Consider the following 20,199-nt stretch of genomic DNA (forward strand, 5'->3'; position numbering starts at 1 on the left):
AATGATTTTACTAACCTTCCTTTGTGTATCTTGTAGACCTTGCCCTCCTTTGAGGAAAGAACAAAGTAGTCCTATGCATCACAAAACAGGAACTGTACCTCCTCACACATCCCTCAAGCACTGAGATAATGTCTGTAGCTGGCACCACGGAGTCTGCACATGATCAAGACATGTTGCAGGCCACTGCGTTCCCTTTGCTGAGTAACTGCCCTAAACCCTTTTAAGAACCCCTGGGCAAGGCAGAAACCTTGCAGTTGGTTTTGGTACAAGACTCTGCCTTCTCCCCAGGTGGCTGGCCTCCTGAATAAAGCTCAAATTCCTTTCCAATGAAACCTTGTCTCTTGAGAATTTGTCTTTTCAGTGACAGGCAAACTTGGGATTGGGATTCAGAAACAGAAGTAGTTTCACTTCCTCTTTTCCAGTCTTGATTCTTTCTTTTCTTCTTCTTCTTCTTTTTTTTTTTTTTTTTTTTTTTTGCTTTGGCCTAATTGCTGGGCCAGAACCTCCCACACAATGTTAAATAGAAGTGATGAGAATGGACGTCTTTGTCTTTCTTGTTTCTAATCTTAGGGAAAATGTTTTCAGTATTTTACCAGTAAGCATGATTTTAGCTATGGGTTTTTCCTGAATGATCTTTAGCAGGATGAGAAAGTTTCCTTGTATCCTATTTTGTTGAGTGTTTTTATTATGAAAGGGCGTTGAATTTTGTCAAATGTTTTCCTCTATTTAGGTGATCCTGTGGTTTTCCTTTATTCTATTAATATGATGTATTACATTGATTCTCATATGTTGAACCAACCTTGCTTTCTTGGGGATAAATACCACTTGGTCATGGTGCATAATCCTTTTTTTATGATATGAGATTTAGTTTTCCAGTGTTTGCAGAGGATTTTTGCACCTATGTTCATAAGTGATATTGGTCTGTGGTTTTCTTTTTTGTGATACCTATCTTCATTATCATATTATATTGAACTCATAGAACAAGTTAGAAAGTAATCTCTCCTGTTTTTTGATAGACTTTGAGGATTTATTCTCTTCCTTTCCCCCTTCCTTCCTTCCCTCTTTTCTTCCTTCATTCCTTCCTTTAACCTCTACACCCAACGTGGGGCTTGAACTTACACCACTGAGATAGAGTCACATGTTCCACTGTCTGAAACAGCCAAATGCCAAATTAATTCTTTAAATGTTTGATAGAATTTAGCAGTGAATCAATGTGTACCTGGGCTTTTTTTGGTGGGTATCTTTGTTTACTAATTAAATCTCTTTACTAACTGTCAGTCTATTTAGATTATCTACTTTTTCTTTTCTTTTTTTAAAGATTTATTTATTTATGAGAGGGATAGGGAGGCAGAAGTAGAGAATTTTCAAGCAGATTCCCCACTGATTGTGGAACCTGATGTGGGGCTTGATCCCATGACCCATGAAGTCATGACCTGAGCTGAAACCAAGAGTAGGATGCTCAACCACCTGAACCATCCAGGTGCCCCCTATTTCCTTGAATCAGTTTTGAGTATTTATGTGTTTTTAGGAATTTGTCCTTTTCATATAGATTGTCTAATTTGTTGACACACATTTGCTCATAGTGTTCCTTTATACTCTTGATTTCTGTAAGATGGATAGTAATGACCCCCTTTTACTTCTGATTTTAGTAATTTGGGTCTTTTTGTCATGGTCAGTCTATCTAAAGGCTTTTTAATTTTGTCATTCATTTCAAAGAACCAGTTTTTGGCTCTGTTGAACTTCTCTGTTATTTTTCTTTTTCAATTTCACTTGTTTACACTATAGTATTTATTATTTACTTCATTTGTCCATGCTTAGGATTTAGTGTGCTCTTATTTTTCTAGTCTCTTTAAGTAGGAAGTTAGGTTATTGATTTGAAATCTTCTTTATTAATCTAGGTCTTTTTTTTTTTTTTTTTAATCTAGGTCTTTACAGGTATAGACTTCTCTCTTGGCACTATTTTTGTTGCTTCCCGTAAGTTTGCAATGTTGTATTTTTGTTTTCATTCACTTCAAAATACTTTTTAAGGGATCCCTGGGTGGCTCAGCAGTTTAGCAGCTGCCTTCAGCCCAGGTCATGATCCTGGAGACCCTGGATCGAGTCCCACGTTGGGCTTTCTGCATGGAGCCTGCTTCTCCCTCTGCCTGTGTCTCTGCCTCTCTCTCTCTCTCTGTGTGTGTGTGTCTCTCATGAATAAATAAATAAAATCTTAAAAAAAAAAACTTTCTAAATTCCATTGGGATTTCTTCCTGGACCCATTAATTATTTAAGAGCATGTTGTTTGGTTTTCATATACTTGTAAATTTCTCAAATTTATGTTATTAATTTCTAATTTCATTCCACTGTTATCAGATAACATACTTTGCATGCTTTTAATCTTTTAATGTTTATTGCAATTTGTTTTATGGCCTACAAGAAAGTCCATCCTAGAGACTATTTCATGTGTATTTAAGAAAACGTGTATTATGCCGATGTGGGGAGGACTGTTCTATATATGTCCATGAGGTCCATGAGTTGGTGAATAGTCTTGTTAAAGTCTTCTATTTCCTTGCTGCCTTTTTTTTTTTTTTAAGATTTTATTTATTATTTTGAGAGAAAGAGAGGGAGATAGAGAACAGGCAGAGGGAGAAGCAGACTCCCCACTGAGCAGTGAGCCTGATGTGGGGCTCAATCCCAGGACCCTGGGATCATGACCTGAGTCAAAGGCAGACGCTTAACTGACTGAGCCCACCCAGGCACCCCCTTTGCTGCCTTTCTTTCTAGTCACTCTAAACATTATTGAAAGTTGCATTTTTAAGTCCAACTATAATCACTGAATTGCCTATTTCTCCATTCAAGTCTGTCAAGTATTGCTTCATGTCTTTTGGGGCTCAGTTTTAGGTAAATATGTACATCTGTATAATTATTATATCTTCCTGACCGTTTTATCATTGTAAAATATTCCTGTTTACTAACTTTAGTATTAAAGTTTACTTCGAGGGATTCCTGGGTGGCTCAGTGGTTGAGCGCCTGCCTTCGGCCCAGGGCAGGGATTGAGTCCCACATCGGGATCCCTGCATGGTGCTTGCTTCTCTTTCTGCCTGTGTCTCTGCCTCTCTCTCTGTGTCTCTCATGAATAAATAAATAAAATATTTTTAAAAAATTTTTTTATTTATTTATGATAGTCACAGAGAGAGAGAGAGAGGCAGAGACACAGGCAAAGGGAGAAGCAGGCTCCATGCAGGGAGCCCGACGTGGGAGTCGATCCCGGGTCTCCAGAACCACGCCCTGGGGCAAAGGCAGGTGCCAAACCACTGCGCCACCCAGGGATCCCCATAAAATCTTTTTAAAAAAATAAATAAAGTTCACTTTGATATTGGGAAGCCTGGGTGGCTCAGCGGTTGGGCGGCTGCCTTCGGCTCAGGTGGTGATCCTGGGATCTGGGATCAAGTTCTGCATCAGGCTCCTGTGAAGAGCCTGCTTCTCCCTCTGCCTATGTCTCTGCCTCTCTCTGTGTGTCTTGTGAAGGCCGAGAAAAATCAAGGCCATTCCACCTCAAGTTTAGCATTAGCACAAGTACAGCCATCTTAGGCCCCTGTGAATAAGAGCTGAACTTTATAGGAAAAACTGCAGAATGTCCTCAATGTCCTAGGCAGGTAATCCCATATCAGAAAGACAACAGCTCAGAATTGCCCTCGGCAGAGAATCCCATATCAGAAAGACAACAGAGCCCACACCTGTGGTAGAAAGTCCCATATTAGAATGAAAACAGAGCTCAATGCCCTTGAAAGCCCCATATCAAAATGTAAACAGAACTTGAGAAATTCTTCCATCCCTGCTGAAAATCCCCTAGACCAGCCTATAAAAAACCCAGCTGTAACCCACTTCGGGGTCCAAGTCCCTGCTCCACTGTGTCTGGTATACTTGGGCCCAAGCTTGAGTTTGTAAATAAACCCTTGTGCGCTTGCATCTGTGTCGGCTCCTTGGTGGTTTCTCGGATTCGCAATCTTGGGCACAACATGTCTCTCATGAATAAATAAATAAATCTTTTTTTTAAAGATTTTATTTACTTATTTTGTGGGCAGTGAAGGGAAGTTTATATATTGCTAGAATTTTGGTGGAAATGAGGAGGATCCAGGGAGTCAGCCAGATGGCCAAGTGAGATTGTTCCCAAGTGAATCTAAGTGAAGACTTTGATCTTTCTTTGGTAGAGGATCTCAAAAGAAATGCCCTTGGGGCATAAATCAATCTACTAAAACTTCAACCTGGCTATAAGCTAACATCAACTGAGGAACTTTTAAAAATAAGGGCCACGTCAGACCAATTGAACCAAAATATGATAATATGTGGAAGTGACTCTGGGAAAACGTGTGTGTGTGTGTGTGTGTGTGTGAACTCCCTAGGTGAGTCTTATGGACCAAGAGTTTTATTTTTTTTAATTTTTTTTAAGTTATTTATTTATTTATTCATAGAGACACAGAGAGAGAGAGAGAGAGGCAGAGACACAGGCAGAGGGAGAAGCAGGCTCCTTGAAGGGAGTCTGACGTGGGACTCGATCCCAGGTCTCCAGGATCCCGCCCTAGGCTGCAGGCGGCGCTAAACCGCTGCACCACTGGGGCTGCCCCCAGACCAAGAGTTTTAAATCCCACAAAGTCGAAGCTGATATGCATAACATCAAATTACACTGTTGGAGAAAACAAGCATTTATTTAGGGGTATGGTTATTATGAGCAGATTCTTTTTAGTTTAAGTATAATAAAATTAGGAAAAAACTGATAAGTGACATGAACAGAGAAAAATGAAATTATAGTTCTTTTTAAAGCTCTCTATATATGTTTTTTAATGATTTTCATTCAATGGACATTTATTGAGAATCTATAACATACAAAGCTTTGCACTAAGACTATGAGGGTTTTTTTCCTTAAAAGTAGGAAATGGCTCTTCAATGTTATTACAGTCTGGTTGGGAGATATAAATGATTAGTGATAGAACAAGGGAGATAGAAATACCATTCTTGAAGAAACAGAGGGCTGTGAAAACACTGTGGAGGTAACTCTACCAAGCAGTGGGAGTGCAGAGGCTTTACAGAGAAACCAAGATTTGAACTGAACAATGTTCAGCCTTGAAGGATGAGCAGAATCTCAGTAGGTAGAGAAATGGGGTAAAGAGGGCAGATTCCCCACTTTGGGAAGAGTAGGAGCAAAACCTTAGCAATGAAAGAGTGCATGTAATTCACACCTCATTTTCTCCTGGACCTACTGCAATGGGTCCTGGCTGGTCTCTAGCCTGTCCCCACCTCCATCCTCCTGCAGCCCAGGCCTCTTGCCACGCAAAGGGCCACAGCTCTTGTATTTCTATAAAACACTGGGCAACTCATTAAAAAAATGTTCATTATATTAAAAAAAAGTTCATTATTAGTCTATATCCACATGACGTTATCTAAATATGCATTTAAGATTTTTGTATTACCAAATCAATGTATGCTCTTCTATTAAACTCAACCCAGCAGGGTATAAAATAGGAAGTAAAACAATTCAGCCCTGAGGTAAGCACTTGATATAGGTAGGTATGTATCCAGTTTCTCTGTTTGTCTATCTCTGTTTCCTTCTCTTTATCTATATATATCTCACCCTTAAGTGAGAGGCTAGCTGAAAACTGCATTCAAGGGACACTTGTTTCTGAGTTAAGGACAGCCCATTTCCCTGTGTCTCTGCACTTACTGTTAAGATAGGTTCTAGCTCCCTTACTTACGAGGCTAGTGGAAAGCTGCATTCAAGGAACGCTTGTGTCCCAGAGATATTGCAGTGCGTTTTTACTGAGCCTCTACACCTACTGTGGATATTTGTTCTAACTCTCTTAAGGAGACGCTAGTTGAGAGCTGCATTCAAGGAGTCCTTGTTTCACAGTTAAGTAAATAGTATTTCCATGGCACCTCCACACCACCTACTGTTGAGATAAGGTTCTAACTCTGTGCGGCTTTCCCAAATGGCACCATGTCAATCTGGGTGGGTGGCCGGGCTTTCTGGTGTTACTCAAGTGTCCTCAGTCCCTTGGGATTTAGAGCCAGGCCCTGGGACTTGTTTTGGATCAGAACCCAAACTAGGGTTAGGGTTAAGGCCCTGGAGCTTGGAAGGTCCATCCTATCTGCCTCCCCGGAGGGCTGAGTTGAGGGGGAGGCTCAGCATGAACCTCAGGTTCTCAGCTGATTTGCAGGGGGCACTGAACATTGGCCTGGGCTCAAGGAGCCCTTTGTCTGTCTTGGGCTCCCCCTCTCTGCCCTTCATCCAGGTGGCACTTTTCCGCCTGGGGGGTTGACCAGCCTTTAAGCTGTCGCTCACTAGTTCCCCATCCTTTGGAGTTCAGAGCCAGGCCTTGGGGTGTGGTTGGGGGAGAGCCCAAATTAGGGCTGGGGTTAGGGCTCCGGAGCTCAGATAGTCCTATCTGCCTGCATGAGGAGACCTCCTGGGAGGCCTGAGTTGAGGGCAAGGCTCAGCATGAGGCTCAGGTTCAGAGCTGATGTGCAGGGGGCCAGGGAATGTGTTTACTGGGCTTTGGAGGCCCTTCTGATTTTTCAGGTTGGAATCAATTGCCGGAATTCCAAATTTCACAATGTCATCTGGGTGCATGGGCGAGTTTTCTGGTGTCACTCATGTGTACTCAATGCCTTGGAATTTGGAGCCAGGCTTGGGGGCCTGGGTCGGGACCAAACCCAATCTAGGGTTAGGGCTAGGGCCCAGGAGCTCAGATGTTCCAATCTGATGGCATTGGGCTAATCTTCCGGGAGGGCTGAGTTGAGGACAAGGCTAAGCGTGAGGCTCAGGTGCATGGCTTGGGTGCAGGGAGGTGCTGAACTTAGAGCCTCAGGGGACTGGTCTCAAAGGTCCCTTCAGATTGTTCAAGCTCTATCTCTGTGCTGCTTTCCTAAATGGCACCATATCAATCTGGGTGGGTGCCCGAGCTTTCTGGTGTCACGCATGTGTCCTCAGTCCCTCCGTAAGTAGAGCCAGGCCCTGGAGCTGGTTCAGATCAGAACCCAAACTAGGGTTAGGGTTAAGGTGTGGAGCTCCTGGAGCTCGCAACCTTCTATCAGCCTCCACGGTGAAGACTTCCCCGGAGGGCTCAGTTGAGGGTGAAGCTCAGCGTGCAGCTCAGGCTCGAAGCTGATGTGCAGGAGGGCGCTGAATATTGGCCTGGGCTCAGGGAGCCTTTTGTCTATCTTGTGCTCCCCCTCTCTGACCCTCATCCAAATGGCAGTTTTCTACCTGTTAGGGTTGGTATTTGTTCTTTCTTTCTTTTTAAAAAAAAATTATTTATTTATTCATGAGAGATACACAGATAGAAGCAGAGGCAGAGGGAGAAGCAGGCTCCCCAAGGGGAGCCGATGTGGGACTCGATCCCAGGACCCCAGGATGACACCCTGAGCTGAAGGCAATCGCTCAACCACTGAGCCACCCAGGTGTCCCTGTGGAGGTGGAGAAAAATCAAGGCCATTCCACATCAAGTTTAGCGTTAGCACAAGTCCAGCCATCCCAGGCCCCTGTGAATAAGAGCTGAAATTTACGTTACTTCAGTTACAGGAAGAAGACAGCTTACAGCTTAATGTCCTACAAAGCCCCTATTAGAATAAGAACAGAGCCCAAGCCAGGGGCAGAAAGCCCCTATTAGAGTAAGAACAGAGCTCAATATTCTTGAAAGCCCCATATCAAAATGTAAACAGAACTTGAGAAATTCCTCCACCCCTTCTGAAGATCCCCTAGACCAGCCTATAAAAAACTAAGCTGAAACCCACCTCGGGGTCCAAGTCCCTGCTCCGCTGTGTCCGGTATACTTGGACCCAAGCTCGAGCTTGTAAATAAACCCTCGTGTGTTTGCATCGGTGTCGGCTCCTTGGTGGTTTCTCGGATTTGCAATCTTGGGCACAACAGTGACTCCTGTGTTCTTTTCCAGCCCAGCGACTATCCTTATAATCAATGTTTTAAATTCTAGTTCAGACATCTTACTTATGTGGAGGCCAAGAAAAATCAAGGCCATTCCACCTCAAGTTTAGCGTTAGCACAAGTACAGCCATCCCAGTCCCCTGGGTATAAGAGCTGAAATTTATGTTACTTCACTTACAGGAAGAAAACGGCTTACAGCTTAAGGTCCTAGAAAGCCCCATATTAGAATAAAAACAGCCCAAGCCAGTGGCAGGAAGCCCCTATTAGAATAAGAACAGAGCTCAATGCCCTTAAAAGCCCCATATCAAAATGTAAACAGAGCTTGAAAAATTCCTCCACCCCTTCTGAAGATCCCCTAGACCAGCCTATAAAAAACTTAGCTGAAACCTACCTCGGGGTCCAAGTCCCTGCTCTGTTGTGTCGGGTATACTTGGACCCAAGCTCCAGCTTCCTAATAAACCCTCCTGCGCTTGCATCGGTGTTGGCTCCTTGGTGGTTTCTCGGATTCACAATCTTGGGCACAACACTTATATCTGTATTGATTAACTGCCTAGCTGTGAGTACTACCTCATGTTGTTTTTTGGGGGATGATTTTCTCCATCTCCTTATTATGTCCAGAAAAGAAAGAAGAAAGAAAAACAAAATATAAGAAAAACAACAATAATAAAAACAAAACCCCCCAAAACTAGATCCTGGGTGTGTTTTGGCCTGCTTGTTAAAAGAATCTAGATCCCAAAACAAGAGGAAAAAAGGTAAAGTACAATGAAAATAAACAAAAATAAGAAATACATAAGGTATATACGAAAAATGAAAGTTAAGCAATTAAAACAAAAGAATCGAAGAAAATAAATGAAAATAAAGCAAGCCCCGCTCTCCCCGCAGAGCTCTGCGGCCTCTGCGGTCCGTTCCCCTGGCGGCAGCAAGGGGTCGGGGCGGGGTCTGGGGGCCGGGCCGCGGCGCCGACGTCAGGTGCGCATCTGCCTCCGGGGCGATGCACCTGCCTCGGGGGCGATGCACCTGCTTCCGGGGATGCACCTGCCTCGGGAGCGATGCACCTGCAGGTCAGAAGCGGGGTCTGGCCTCCTGCCGGCGGCGCCGTGCTGCTCCTCGAGCCTCAGCGCTGACGTCAGGTGCGCACCTGCCTCCGGGGAGATGCACCTGCCTCGGGGGCGATGCATCTGCCTCGGGAGCGATGCACCTGCGGGTCAGAGGCAGGGTCTGGCCTCCCGCGGGCGGGGCTGTGCTGCCCCAGAGCCTCGGCGCTGAGGGCGGGATGTGGGCGGGGGCGCCGGGTCCCCTGGGCCTGGGGCTGAGCATCCCGTCCCCCGGTCTGCAGGGGCCTCCGCAGAGGAGCCTCTGGGCCCCGGGGCCTCCGCCGCTTCTACAGACCCTGCGTTCACCCTGCCTGCGTCCCGGCTTCTGTTTGTTTTTTGATCTCAGACAAGTGACTGAGTTTCAAACCTCCAAGTTTTAGGGGCTGCCCTGGAGGAGACCCGTGCTCCTCCTGCCCGGAGGGTCTCCTCCCACTTCTGGCCTTTGCTGGCCTGGCCCAGGGACGGGCCCCGTGACTGCACAGGGGTTTGCAGTTTAGGCCACACAGGGCAGACAGCTGGCCCTAGTCCCACGGCTCTTGGCTGGGGTCCCCGCTCCTGGGCCTGGGAACCATTGGCACCATCGTCCTTGGGACCCCGGGGATCCTGAGCCCACCCTGTCGCTCCAGGGGCCTCCCCCCACTTCGCCTCCCAAGCACCGTCAAGGCCGGCATGTCCCCCACTCTAGCAGACTTCTGAAAGTTCTGATTTTGTGCTCTGCTGCTTATAATACTGTGTGTAGACCCGTCAGCTGGCTCCCTGCCCCTGTGGGATCCGGGGCTGTGTCCCCCCCAGACCAACTGATTGATTTTCTTTTTAAGATTTTATTTTTCTGTCATCTCTACACCCACATGGGGCTTGAACTCTCCACCCCAAGAACAAGAGTCGCGTGTTCTTACAAACCACACCGAGCGGCCAGGCTCCCTTTGATTGATTGATAAGTATTAATTGAAGCCTATGTGCTGCCTGTGTCAGGGCAGAAACAGCCCCCGCATAGAGGTGCGGTGGAGTCATTGGGACCTTGATCGACGTTAAAGAAAGCAGAGCCTCCCCGGGAGCCCAGGGAGCGGGGCCCACACACATGACAAGTTGGCCATTTCCTTTACCAGGAGTCATTTGACTGCCAATTTATTTAAATTGCTATTCAATGGCGAAGGTCATTCTAGGATGGGGATACAGTGAGAACGTTCTAGGTTCAGAGGTAGCTAAAGCTCCCCCGTCATGGACTCAATGTCCCAGTTGGATGCAGAGGTAGGCGAGCCAGCAAAGAGATGAGAAACATGGCCCTGGGATGCCTGGCCGGCCTGGTCGGGGGACCTTGATCTCAGGATTGTGAGTTTGAACTCCATGTTGGGTGTAGAGAGGACATAAAAATAAAATCTTTAACAAATAATAAATGGATGAACTGATGAAGCATGACATCGAAGGTAAGTGCTTGCTTCAGGACAAACCTCAAAGCGGACTGTGTCTAACCTGCGACCTGTTCTTGATCCCCCCGCTTGCACTCCTTGGCCCAGATGACGTCCTCCATGAGAGACGGTCCCGCCCGAGTGGGAGTGGGCTTCCTTCCCTGTAAGGCCTCTGCCTCCCCTCGTTCTGCAGGAGAGAAGAGCCGTGAAGGCACGAGCTCGGGGGGATCAGCATAAACCTCGGTGATGATCCTTCCCGATCCTGGGAGCCAGAGCTCGGCCTCCTTTTGGGGCCCAACGTCGTAAAGAAGCCCGTGTGGTCAGTGGCTCGGATGCAGGGTGGAGGCCGAAGGAGAATCAGGAAGAACAAAATAGGGGGGAAACCAGAAGCTGAAGGAGAGAACAGATGTCAGCATCCGGAGCCTTTGCGGGGACCCGGCGTCCTTTCCCAGGAGGGGCCCCCCTCTGTAGGGTGCTTCCCGCCACCCCGTGCTCCCTGTCGGCACCCGCAGGCACATCCCCGGGCCTCCAGCGCCTCTGCAGCCGTGGTCTGTAGCATCCTCCGTGTGTCCTACCGGGGACCCCAGCATCGTGTCTGTACCCATCTGGCTGCTGTCTGACAACAATCGGGGGATTCCGACGTTTGTTGGGTTTGGGGTGTGTGTGTCTGTCGCCGTGCCGCCATCTGATCCTCAGGCCGCGTCATCCTGACGCCGAAATGGTTGAAACACCATTACTTCTGGTGCTGGCGCTGGGCGGCTAACTGGGTTCTCCTGGCCGACCCGGGCTCCCTCGTGCCGTGCCGTCCCACCGGAGGGTCAGCTGAGCTGGAAGGTCCGGCTCGGCCACATTCCCGTGGGTGGCAGTGGGTCCCCGCCAAGCGCCGGCTGCTTCTCTTCTCCCCGATGCCTTTCCAGCAGGGAGCCAGACCTCGGGGCCACCCTGGGGGGAGCTCCTGAGGAGCCGGCTGCCCATGGGGGGAGCCCTGGGGCTGCCTGTGTGTGGGAGTTGGGGTGGGGACGGGGCTGGGGTCCCTCGGTCCCCTGCGCTGCCTGCCCCCAGGCAGAGCCCCACACTCACCCAGCCCCTACTCTCTAGGGCGTGCAGGGTGCCCTCCACACTCTGGTGCGAGAGATCCAACAGCACCAGGTGTGCATGCTGAGCCCGCCCGGTGAGGGTGGTCCAGCTGTGTGAGCTGCAAGGGCCTGCTGTCCTGACTTCCCCTCCAGGGCCACACTGACCGCCCTGTGGGCCCTCTGTGCCCCAGGCGCACACGCACGGGGCGGAGAGGGGAGGAAGCGCCCCGGAGCCCGGGCAGCCCAGGCCCCCTGAACAGAGGGAGCACAGACCTCCCAGGGCGCTTTGCACAGACCCTGGTGACCTGAGGTTCCCCGGCTGTCACTCTGTCCCAGGCCCGTCCTGGCCCCAGGCACAGGCTGAGTCGCAGTAGAGTCTGTGGGGTCCTGACCCTGGCGTCTGGCCGCCCCTGGAAGGCACGTGGGGACGTCAGCTGTGTGTGCCTGGCGGCGCCCCTGCAGGGGCTGGTCGGGGCCTTGGCAGTGCCCCTCCTCCTCTCTGGGGGGTCCCTCCGCACCCCGTGCACAGAGCTCCGGGAGATGCAGAAACAAGCCGGCCATGCATTTTCACACAACACTTTATTGAACTTGCAACAGCAAACAGGGGCTCAGAGCAGAGGGTGTGTGCCTTCCCCTGGGAGACCTTCCTGTCCTTAGAGGAAAGCGGGAATCCCACAGGGGTGTGGGTGCTGGAGTCCCCCACCTGGGAGCCTGTGCGGACTCTGGGTGGGGGCGCGTGTCCTGAGGTTGGGGCGTTGAGAGGCGGTTCTGAGGACAGCAGGGCTGACCTGGACCTGCGGCCCATGGGCTCCTGTGCTGGGTCCCCCCGCAGGGCAGCTGGACCTCGGCCTCGGGCCCCTGGGGCCAGGTGACTGACTGCTGGAGCCCCAGCACATGGAGGAGCCTGCCTCCTGGTGTGGGTGCGGGTGGGGCCCACGGGCCTGCCCCTGCTGCCCTGCCCTGGGGTGTCCCAGGATCCCCAGGGCTGCCCTAGGTCAGCGACCTGGATCTGTGGGGCACGCCTAGGGCCCAGGAGGCCACATCCGGCTGTGAGAGGGCTCACTCAGCCCGGGACCAGAACCCAGGCCTGGCCAGGGCCCAGGGGGGCTGGATCCCATTAGTCTTCGTGCTGGGCCTGGGGGGGGGCTTGAGTTGCCCCTGCCCCCACAGAGCCTGGGGCCAGGCCAGCCCAGGTCCCTCTGCGTCAGGGGCTGGTGTCCTGTGCGGGGGGGGGGGGGGGGGGGGGGGGGGGGGGGGGGAGGGGGGTGCCGCCCTCTGGGAGGGACAGCGAGACGAGGCAGAGCATGGTGACAGCGGGCCAGAGCCTCTGGGCCCCCGCACTCACCATCACACTCTGCCCCCGAGGCCTGCGAGCATCGAGCTGCCCCGTGGATGCGGAGGGCAGAGGGTCCCGGGCTTGTGTGGGGCCTCGTGGCAGCGGGCTCAGCGCCTCCCTGGCTCTGCCCTGGTTGTGCCCGTCACTGCCCAGCGAGGGGCACGAGCTGCAGTGGCCGCGGGGCAGGAAGGGTGTCCTGGGCCCGACAGCGTCATCCCTGGGGGGTTGGGGGGACCCCGTGATGGGAGTCCCGGGAATGCTCCAAGGCCTGGTCCGTCGCAGGGTCTCTGGGGTGGCCCAGGTAGGTGCCGAAGGGAAGGGGACCCCATTTTTTGTTTTCAAGCCCATGTCTGGGGGCCACCTGCCTGCACCCTCTTGTTGCACTGGGAGGATGGGGAGGGAGTTCCATCGCTGGGGGGGAAGTTGGATGATGGCCTGGCCGGGAGGGGGTCCAGGCGGCTTAGGCTGGGTGGCTGGGCCCAGTAGGAGGCCTGCTCCTCCACCCTGGGCGGTGTCTCAGAGGCCGGAGAAGGGAGGAGAGGCCCCGGGCGCCAGGGACACTAGCTCCAGGCCCAGGGGCCTTGTGGGGAATTCCTCAGGTCCCGCTGGAAAGAGGCCGACGGGGTCAGCGTCTCCAGCAGGCTGTGTGTCCCCCGCTGGGGGCCCCGGGGGTCCTCACGGCTCCCACGTGGCCCCCCGGCCTGACCCTGTGCTCAGCCCCCCACACTGGTGCCCGGGCCCTGCATTGGGTGCCCACACGCTCAGCCCTGGCCTGGGGTCCCCGAGGCTGGAGCCGAAGAGGAGAGCCCCAGAGTTGAGGACGGGGGCCCCGGGGGCTCTGTCCCCTGTGGGCAGCCCCAGCAGGCCGAGCAGGGAGGGGCCGGGGCCCTGAGCCCACCTGGGGGAGGGGGCAGGTCACACCGCATCCTCCGGAACTGGGTTATGGAGGCCCGAAGGTGTCTGAGCACCGCCTCGTCCTCCAGGGCCCAGGGCTGGGCCAGAGAGTCCCGGACGAACTCCCAGAGCCCTTCCAGGGGCAGCTTCAGGAGGCATTCTGGGCGGTGGGCGAGAGTCAGACCCAGAGGGCCCCGTCCTGTGGCCCCCGGTGCCCCCAGGGCAGCGGCTGGGGTCTCGCTGTGCCCAGGAGCGCTGTGGCAGTGCACTGGCCAGGGTGGCCCCTGCCCGCTGCTCCTCTCAGGGAGCCCCGCTGCACCCGCCTGCCCTGCCGTCCCCCCTCCCCAGGTCTGGGTGCTGCTCAGAGCACAGGGTCACTGCCCCTGCCCCCTGCCCCGGCACACCTGGGCTCCCAGGGGCTCACTTACTCCTGTGCACCTTGAGGATGGTGTAGGCCATGGCCGTGAGCACCCGCTCCCCATCCAGTATATACACATCCCGCAGCTTCTGGGTGAGTGAGAAGGGGGTCTAGGGGACAGTGGGGTGGGAAGAGCGGCCTGAGCAGGGCCCCTGGGGGGCTCGGCTGGGGCTAGGCTAGGCCTCCCATCTGCCCACAGCCCCTGCCGTCCCCCGGCTGCCTCTGACGAGGCCCCACAGCCCCCCTTTGCGTGCCCTCCTCCCAGTGAGATCAGGGCTCCCGGCCGCTCCGGGTTCTGACCCCGGCCAGCACCCCCTGCACCCCTGGGGGCACAGACTCTGCCCCCACTTGACGACACCACGCCTCGAGAGGACCCCAGGCTGGCCGCCCAATGGGCCAAGGGTCCGTCCACACCCCAGGCTGACCCAGCCTCCCCTGGGGGAGCTGAGGCAGAGACGGCCCGCCCCCCGGAACCTCCTCCAGGGACCCTCTGGGCTTCTCCAGGACGGGCTGGGCTGCGAGCCTCAGCCTCAGGGCCCCGGGGTGGGGCCTGGCTCGTCTGGAGGGTGGGGTGAGCTGAGCCCTCCCCAGGGGCAGGGGGCAGGTCCGGGAGCGGGGGTCCCGGGGGGCCTCACCTGGCTGAGGAAGCATTGGGGAAACCACTTCGGGGTGTAGATTCCGGTGGACATCTGCTCCTCGTCCTGGCGGAAGGGCAGGAGGTGCTCAGGCCCCACGCCGCGGCCCCTGGAGCCAGGTGGACGCATGGCCCATGGCCCCACCCAGCCCCGAGGGCCCCCAGGCCCCAGAGGAGGATCGTGACCCCAACTCTGGGCAGCTCGGAGGGCCATGCCCCCCACCCCCTGCCCCGGGCCCTGGGGACGGAGCCTCAGGAGCTCCCACTCACCATGTGCTTCTTCAGGTCGGGGACAGCTCTTTCGAGGACGCGCTCATGATGAGCCTGGAACCTGAGGAGCTTCTGGAAGCCTGGGATGAAGAAGCCTGAGAAGGCCCCAGGCCCCCACGATCAGGGCCTCCTCCTGCACCAGGCGGGGTGGGGGGTGTCGGGACAGGGGCCTCCCCCCACGCCCTGACCCCCGTGTGCCCACCGCCCTCGGAGCCCTGACTGGACCCGCTCTTCCCAGAGGGCAGGGCTGCCTCCCAGGCTGGGGGGGCGGGGCTCGGGGACCCTCGTCCTCACAGAGACCCTGCGGGTCGTGGGCTGGGGGCTGAGGACCAGGCCTGGCTGACCCAGCACCCTCTCTCCTGCAGGGGCCGCCGCAGGGACAGGCGGGTCCCCAGCCCCGAGGGGCAGTGGGTGCAGGCCACGGGGAGGGTGATGGGTGTGCATTGCCCTCTGTGGGGCTTGGGAGTGAGGCTGGGGGTCCCCGGGAGGGGGAGACGCTGCCCCCTGGGCCCCGTGTGGCCGTGGGCTCGCAGGGAGGCCTGGGGGGCAAGCAGGCAGCCGGGCGGGAGGCTGGGGGAGCAGTGGGAGTGCGAGCCTGGCCTGCAGATGGTGGGGCGGGTGGCCATAGCTCCGGACCCCGAGGCCACCGGGGAGGCGGGGCCCTTGCCTGTGGTGGGGCGGGCTGGGGGGTCCCCGCCTGCCCCCCGGTGCAGCAGCCTGCAGGGAGGCCCTCCTGAGCTCCCCTCCCGCCCAGCGGCCCGGCGGGCCCCTACCGTGCATGGCGTGCCTGTCGATGGTCATCAGCTGGGCCAGCGCCCAGAAGGCGTCCTCCTCGGGCAGGAACGTGAGGAGGATGGCCGTGATCTTGCTCATGCCCTGGCAGTAGCCCACCTCCTGCAAGAGCCAGAGCCCCACGGAGGGCGTGCACCCCGAGCCCCCTCTGAGCCCTCCCCGTGGGCGTCAGGCTCCCCCTGCTCCCTCACAGCCCGGGTTCCTGGAGGGGGGTCCCGGAGGGGGCTCCCAGAGGGCGGGGCGGGGCAGGTGAGGGCCACCCGGACCAGCTCGGGCGCCAGCACCCTGGGCCCCACTACCGAGCCCTGCAGCCACCATACCAGGGCCCCCGTCCTCAGACCAGGAGGAGGGGCCTCTGTGAGCTGTGCCAGGCTGCAGGGGACCCACCAGGTCTGGAGACCCCCCCACTGAGGGCAGGTCGGGGGCCTGACTGTGGCCCCTGGGAGGTCCCACGAGGGGAGCAGGGCCAGGACACCCCACGGGACCTTGGAGTGTGTGAGCTGGGGTCCTCGGGGGGCCCTTCTGGAATGCGCCATGGAAGGGAGCAGCCTCCTGGGCACCTCGGCCTGGTGCCCTTCAGGGGAGTGGGAGCCTTCCCCGCCCGGGTTCTCATCAGTAGTCCCATCTGTCAGGGTCCAGATCCGAGTTCTAGGACGGCCGCGGTGCACACGGGGGCCCTGGGGTACGCAGGCCCTGCCTCCCCTGGGAGGTCTGCACCCAGCCCCCTGCTCGTCCTGGAGGAGAGAGACCCTCCCCGGCATCTCGGGGCCGTGGAGCTGGGGCCCTAACCGTGAGTCCCGCTGGTCACCAGCACTCAGGACAAGGCCGCCTGCGGGGCAGGAGGCAGGGGCAGGGACACTCACGGTGTCGTACACCGAGTAGGCCGCCAGCACGTGGAACAGGGCTCGCTGCCTAGGAGGGGGGACAGCGGGGGGCTCTGCTCAGTCAGCCCCCGCCCAGTGAGGCCCCTGAGTTGCCGACACCCGCCCCGCAGGCCCCACGGCCTCAGGGCCCCTCCGCGGGGGCCGATCTCTGGGGTCAGGTCTGGCAGCGACCTCACACGTGCAGTGTGCCGGGGGGTTATGTGCACCCTGGGGTGTCCGATGCCTCCGTGCGGTGTGCAGCTCCAGGCTCCCCCAGCGCCGCCAGCGCCCCCTCCAGCCCTGGAGCGGCACCCCTGCACGCCCCCTGGGAGACAGCGCTCCCCCTGTCCCGGTCCCCACAGCCCCTGACGCCTCTCCTTCCCTGCCCTGGCCTGGCCCCGTGTCCCGGGAACACCACCAGCCCCACGTGGCCCCTACCCTGAGCCCACACAGCCGGGGCATCCGTGGCCCTGAGCGCACTCCCAGGCCTTCCCAGGTGTCCCTGGACTGGACTCTGTGGGGGGGACCCCGGGCCCGCCCATCCCAGAGCATCTCAGGGCTCCAGGTCTGAGCCGCCATGAGGAGAGCAGGGAACGTCGTGCAGGTGTGACCCCGATACAGTCTGCGAACCCCTGGGGTCACTATCTGAGCCCACGGGGGGGTATGGGGTGCGGCCCCCTCGGCGCTGCCAGGAGCCACCTGATGCCCCCTGCACAGAGGCCTGAGTCTGCACCCCGGCTCCGCGGCCCCCGGGCCCGGGCTGCTGGAGGCTGGCTCCCCCTGGGCCGGGGTTCACAGGTCAGCCTGACCTGGCTGTGCTCTGAGGGCCGCGGGGGCCCCAGGGGGCAGCAGGTTCCCTGCAGGGAGGAGCACCGAGCTCTCATGGAGAGACGGTTCCAGCGGCCCCCCGGGAAGCCCCAGCACACCCCTGCCTGGCAGCTCCTCAGCCCCACCCCTGGCGCCCCTGCAGGTCACCTCTGGGGTCCCGGGCTCCCACACCCCCTCGCCCGCTGCACACAGGGAGCTGCACCCCCTGCTCCACCCATCTGCACCCCCCCTGTCGGGGGCTCCTTGCCTTCCCCCCTCCCCACGGCCCCTGGGGACTCTATGGGACACCCAGGCTTCTGATGGGAGCAGGCTGTCCAGAGAACCCCAAGGTGGCCGGGGAGGCTGAGCATGTCCTACAGGGGGCAGCTGCACTGCGTCCTAGTGGGGGTGGGGGACCGATAGTGTAGGGGTGGGGGGTGTGGGGGTGTGGGGGATGGTGTGGGGGGATGATGTAGGGGGATGGCGTGGGGGCGGTGGTTGAGGGGGATGGCGTAGGGGCCTGCAGACACAGGGCACCCCCTTCTCTAAGGTGCACATGGAGACGTCTACAGATAAAGGCGACCCCAGTCTGGGGTTTGCTGTGACCCCTGCCCCTGGGGCCCCGTGTGCTCAGGTCAGGGCCTGCCTGGACTGGGGGCGGCATCTGGGGGTCGTCATACTATGTGTGCTCACCAACTGCAAATTGTCTAAAATAAAATGCACCGAATTCAGAAGTACATAAAGCACCGAGGGTGGGTGTCACCCTGACCTGTCCGACCCTCGTCAGGTCCATGTGTCCCTGTCCAGCCACGGCCATGCACCCTGGCCCCCAGGTCCCCTTACTGCCCCCCACGCCCCCACCCCGGCCCCCTGCTCTTCATGGGGCTGTCCTTCACCCCTTTGGGGTTTAGCTCAGATGGTGACCCCTGGAGGCCCCATCCTGGGGCCTCCCCATCCCCGAGACCCCGGGGGTGGGGGCACGGGGGTCATCCCCAGCACCTTACCATGTGGCAGTGTGTTGTTTGTTGCTGTTGCTCCCCCCGGCCTCAGAGACCCTGTGTCCCCTGCACAGAAGCCCCTGGGCCTCCCCCGGGCCCCCGAACCCTGCTGGCCCAGCAGCCTCACCTGACCCCGTAGCGGTCCCAGAACATGGTGTGACTGCGGAACGTCCGGTTGACGTCCAGGTTGATTTGCATGATGTCCCAGGAGGAGACCAGGGCCGCCTCCTTCATTTCCTGTGGGGAGACCCCGGGAGGAGGAGCCGGCATCAGGGACACAGACCCCAACCTGTCAGCAGCTGCCGTCCTGGGCAGGGAGCCCTGGGGCCACCATGGGAGTGTGTCCTGCAGGAACCTCCTTCCTTCCCCTGGGAGGCCGGGGATGGCGGGAGTGTCCACCGTGCCCGCGGGGCCTGCGTGAGGGCCTGTGCCCAGCTGTCTGTGTGGTGGAGAAGACCGAGGGTCAGCCCTGGACAGGGCGGGGACATGGAGGATCAGCCCAGTGGGGAAGGGACATGGGGGGTCAGCCCTGGGTGGGGAGGGGACAGGGGGTCAACCCTGGTGGGGAGGGGACTGAGGGTCCATGGGGAGTGGAAGGGCCCCACCTGGTATTTCCCGGCATTCCTGGCCTTAACCTGGTTGACCTTCAGCAATCGCAGCCACACCTGTTCCCGCACCTGGGGCGGGACCCCCTTGAAGACTCAGCTGCAGGGAGGAAGGCAGTGCTGGTGAGAGGGGCCCAGGGAGGCCCCTTGGAGCCCAGGGAGCGCGAGGCATCTAGAAGGTTCCGGCTTTGGCTCCACAGTGTCTGCGGAGAGGCTGGGTCTCCTTGGAGCTGGGCCCTGTCCCCCACGAGGAGCAGGGACAGTGGCCCCGACCTGACTCTCCCCCACCGCCATCCTGGGAAGACTCTCCCCAGGCAGGGGGCTCCCCCAGGACGGGGCAGGAGGACACTGAGGGCGACCCCCCAGCTCCGTCAGGACGGAGAGCCCTCGGGGGCACCCAGCACCCCACCTTCTCGCTGGGGAGGTAGTGGTCCCATCGCTTGAGCATTTTTATCCATTTGTCCACGCTTGGGTCTCCTGGTGGAGTTTCTGGAAGAGGACAAGCGGGGGCCACAGATGAGGCTCCAGCCACAGGAGGTGGGCGCTTGGGCTGCGTCCAGTCCCCCGCAGGACCTGGAGGAGCCAGGAAGGCACAGGGCTCCCTGCGGACTGCGGCTCCAGGTCTGGGGTGCATTCCCGGCAGCCCGTGCAGCGCTGGGATGGGGGACTGGGGAGACGCCCGGGGATGTCCTGGGGGACGGGGTGCAGACAGCTGGCCCCAGCCCCCCCCCCCAAGTCCTGCCCGGGGCCCAGGACGGGTTCTCACCTTGGCCTCGCGGGGGCTGGGGCCGGGCAGCTCCTTGTCCCTGGAGGGCAAGAGACGCAGAGCCCTGAGGCCCCGGCCCCACAGCCACCCCCCCCCCATCTGCACCCAGGGGCCTGGGGAGGGCAGGGCTCCTCCAGGGAGGGCAGGGGCTGCCAGCAGCCTGAGGGCGGGCAGGGGCGGCGTTCTGGGGGGTCTGAGAAGGGTGTTTGCCAGTGGTGGGCTGGGCGGGGACCCCTCAGTGCCCCCAGGGGGTGACCTGCCCCCCTCCTCGATGGACCAGCCCGAGAGCTGTTAGCGTGGCCCAGGTGCCCCATGACCGTCCCGC

At 57.3% G+C, this 20,199-nt stretch overlaps 1 protein-coding gene across 4 annotated transcripts; it reads right to left on the reverse strand.

The window, feature by feature from the left end:
• Window positions 1–12,060: 12,060 nt before the first annotated feature.
• LOC112660289 (USP6 N-terminal-like protein) lies at window positions 12,061–19,555 on the reverse strand. 4 transcript variants are annotated; one of them, XM_035713583.2, is made up of 10 exons: window positions 19,518–19,555; window positions 19,109–19,208; window positions 18,631–18,740; window positions 16,321–16,747; window positions 15,817–15,937; window positions 15,044–15,138; window positions 14,775–14,840; window positions 14,150–14,249; window positions 13,726–13,881; window positions 12,061–13,044 (listed from the first exon to the last, which is right to left on the reverse strand). In XM_035713583.2, exons 3-10 carry the CDS (start codon window positions 18,735–18,737, stop codon window positions 12,935–12,937), a joined length of 1,182 nt encoding a protein of 393 aa, XP_035569476.1. In that variant the 5' UTR covers window positions 18,738–18,740; window positions 19,109–19,208; window positions 19,518–19,555; the 3' UTR covers window positions 12,061–12,934. The 4 variants fall into 4 exon arrangements, with proteins under 4 accessions (XP_035569476.1, XP_035569477.1, XP_035569478.1 ...); XM_035713584.2 differs by having other exon boundaries at window positions 12,061–13,432; XM_035713585.2 differs by having other exon boundaries at window positions 12,061–13,881; window positions 16,699–16,747.
• Window positions 19,556–20,199: the final 644 nt, after the last annotated feature.

This window comes from Canis lupus, chromosome 2 (assembly GCF_003254725.2).
Source record: "Canis lupus dingo isolate Sandy chromosome 2, ASM325472v2, whole genome shotgun sequence".
In the NCBI taxonomy this organism is placed as follows: Eukaryota; Metazoa; Chordata; class Mammalia; order Carnivora; family Canidae; genus Canis; species Canis lupus.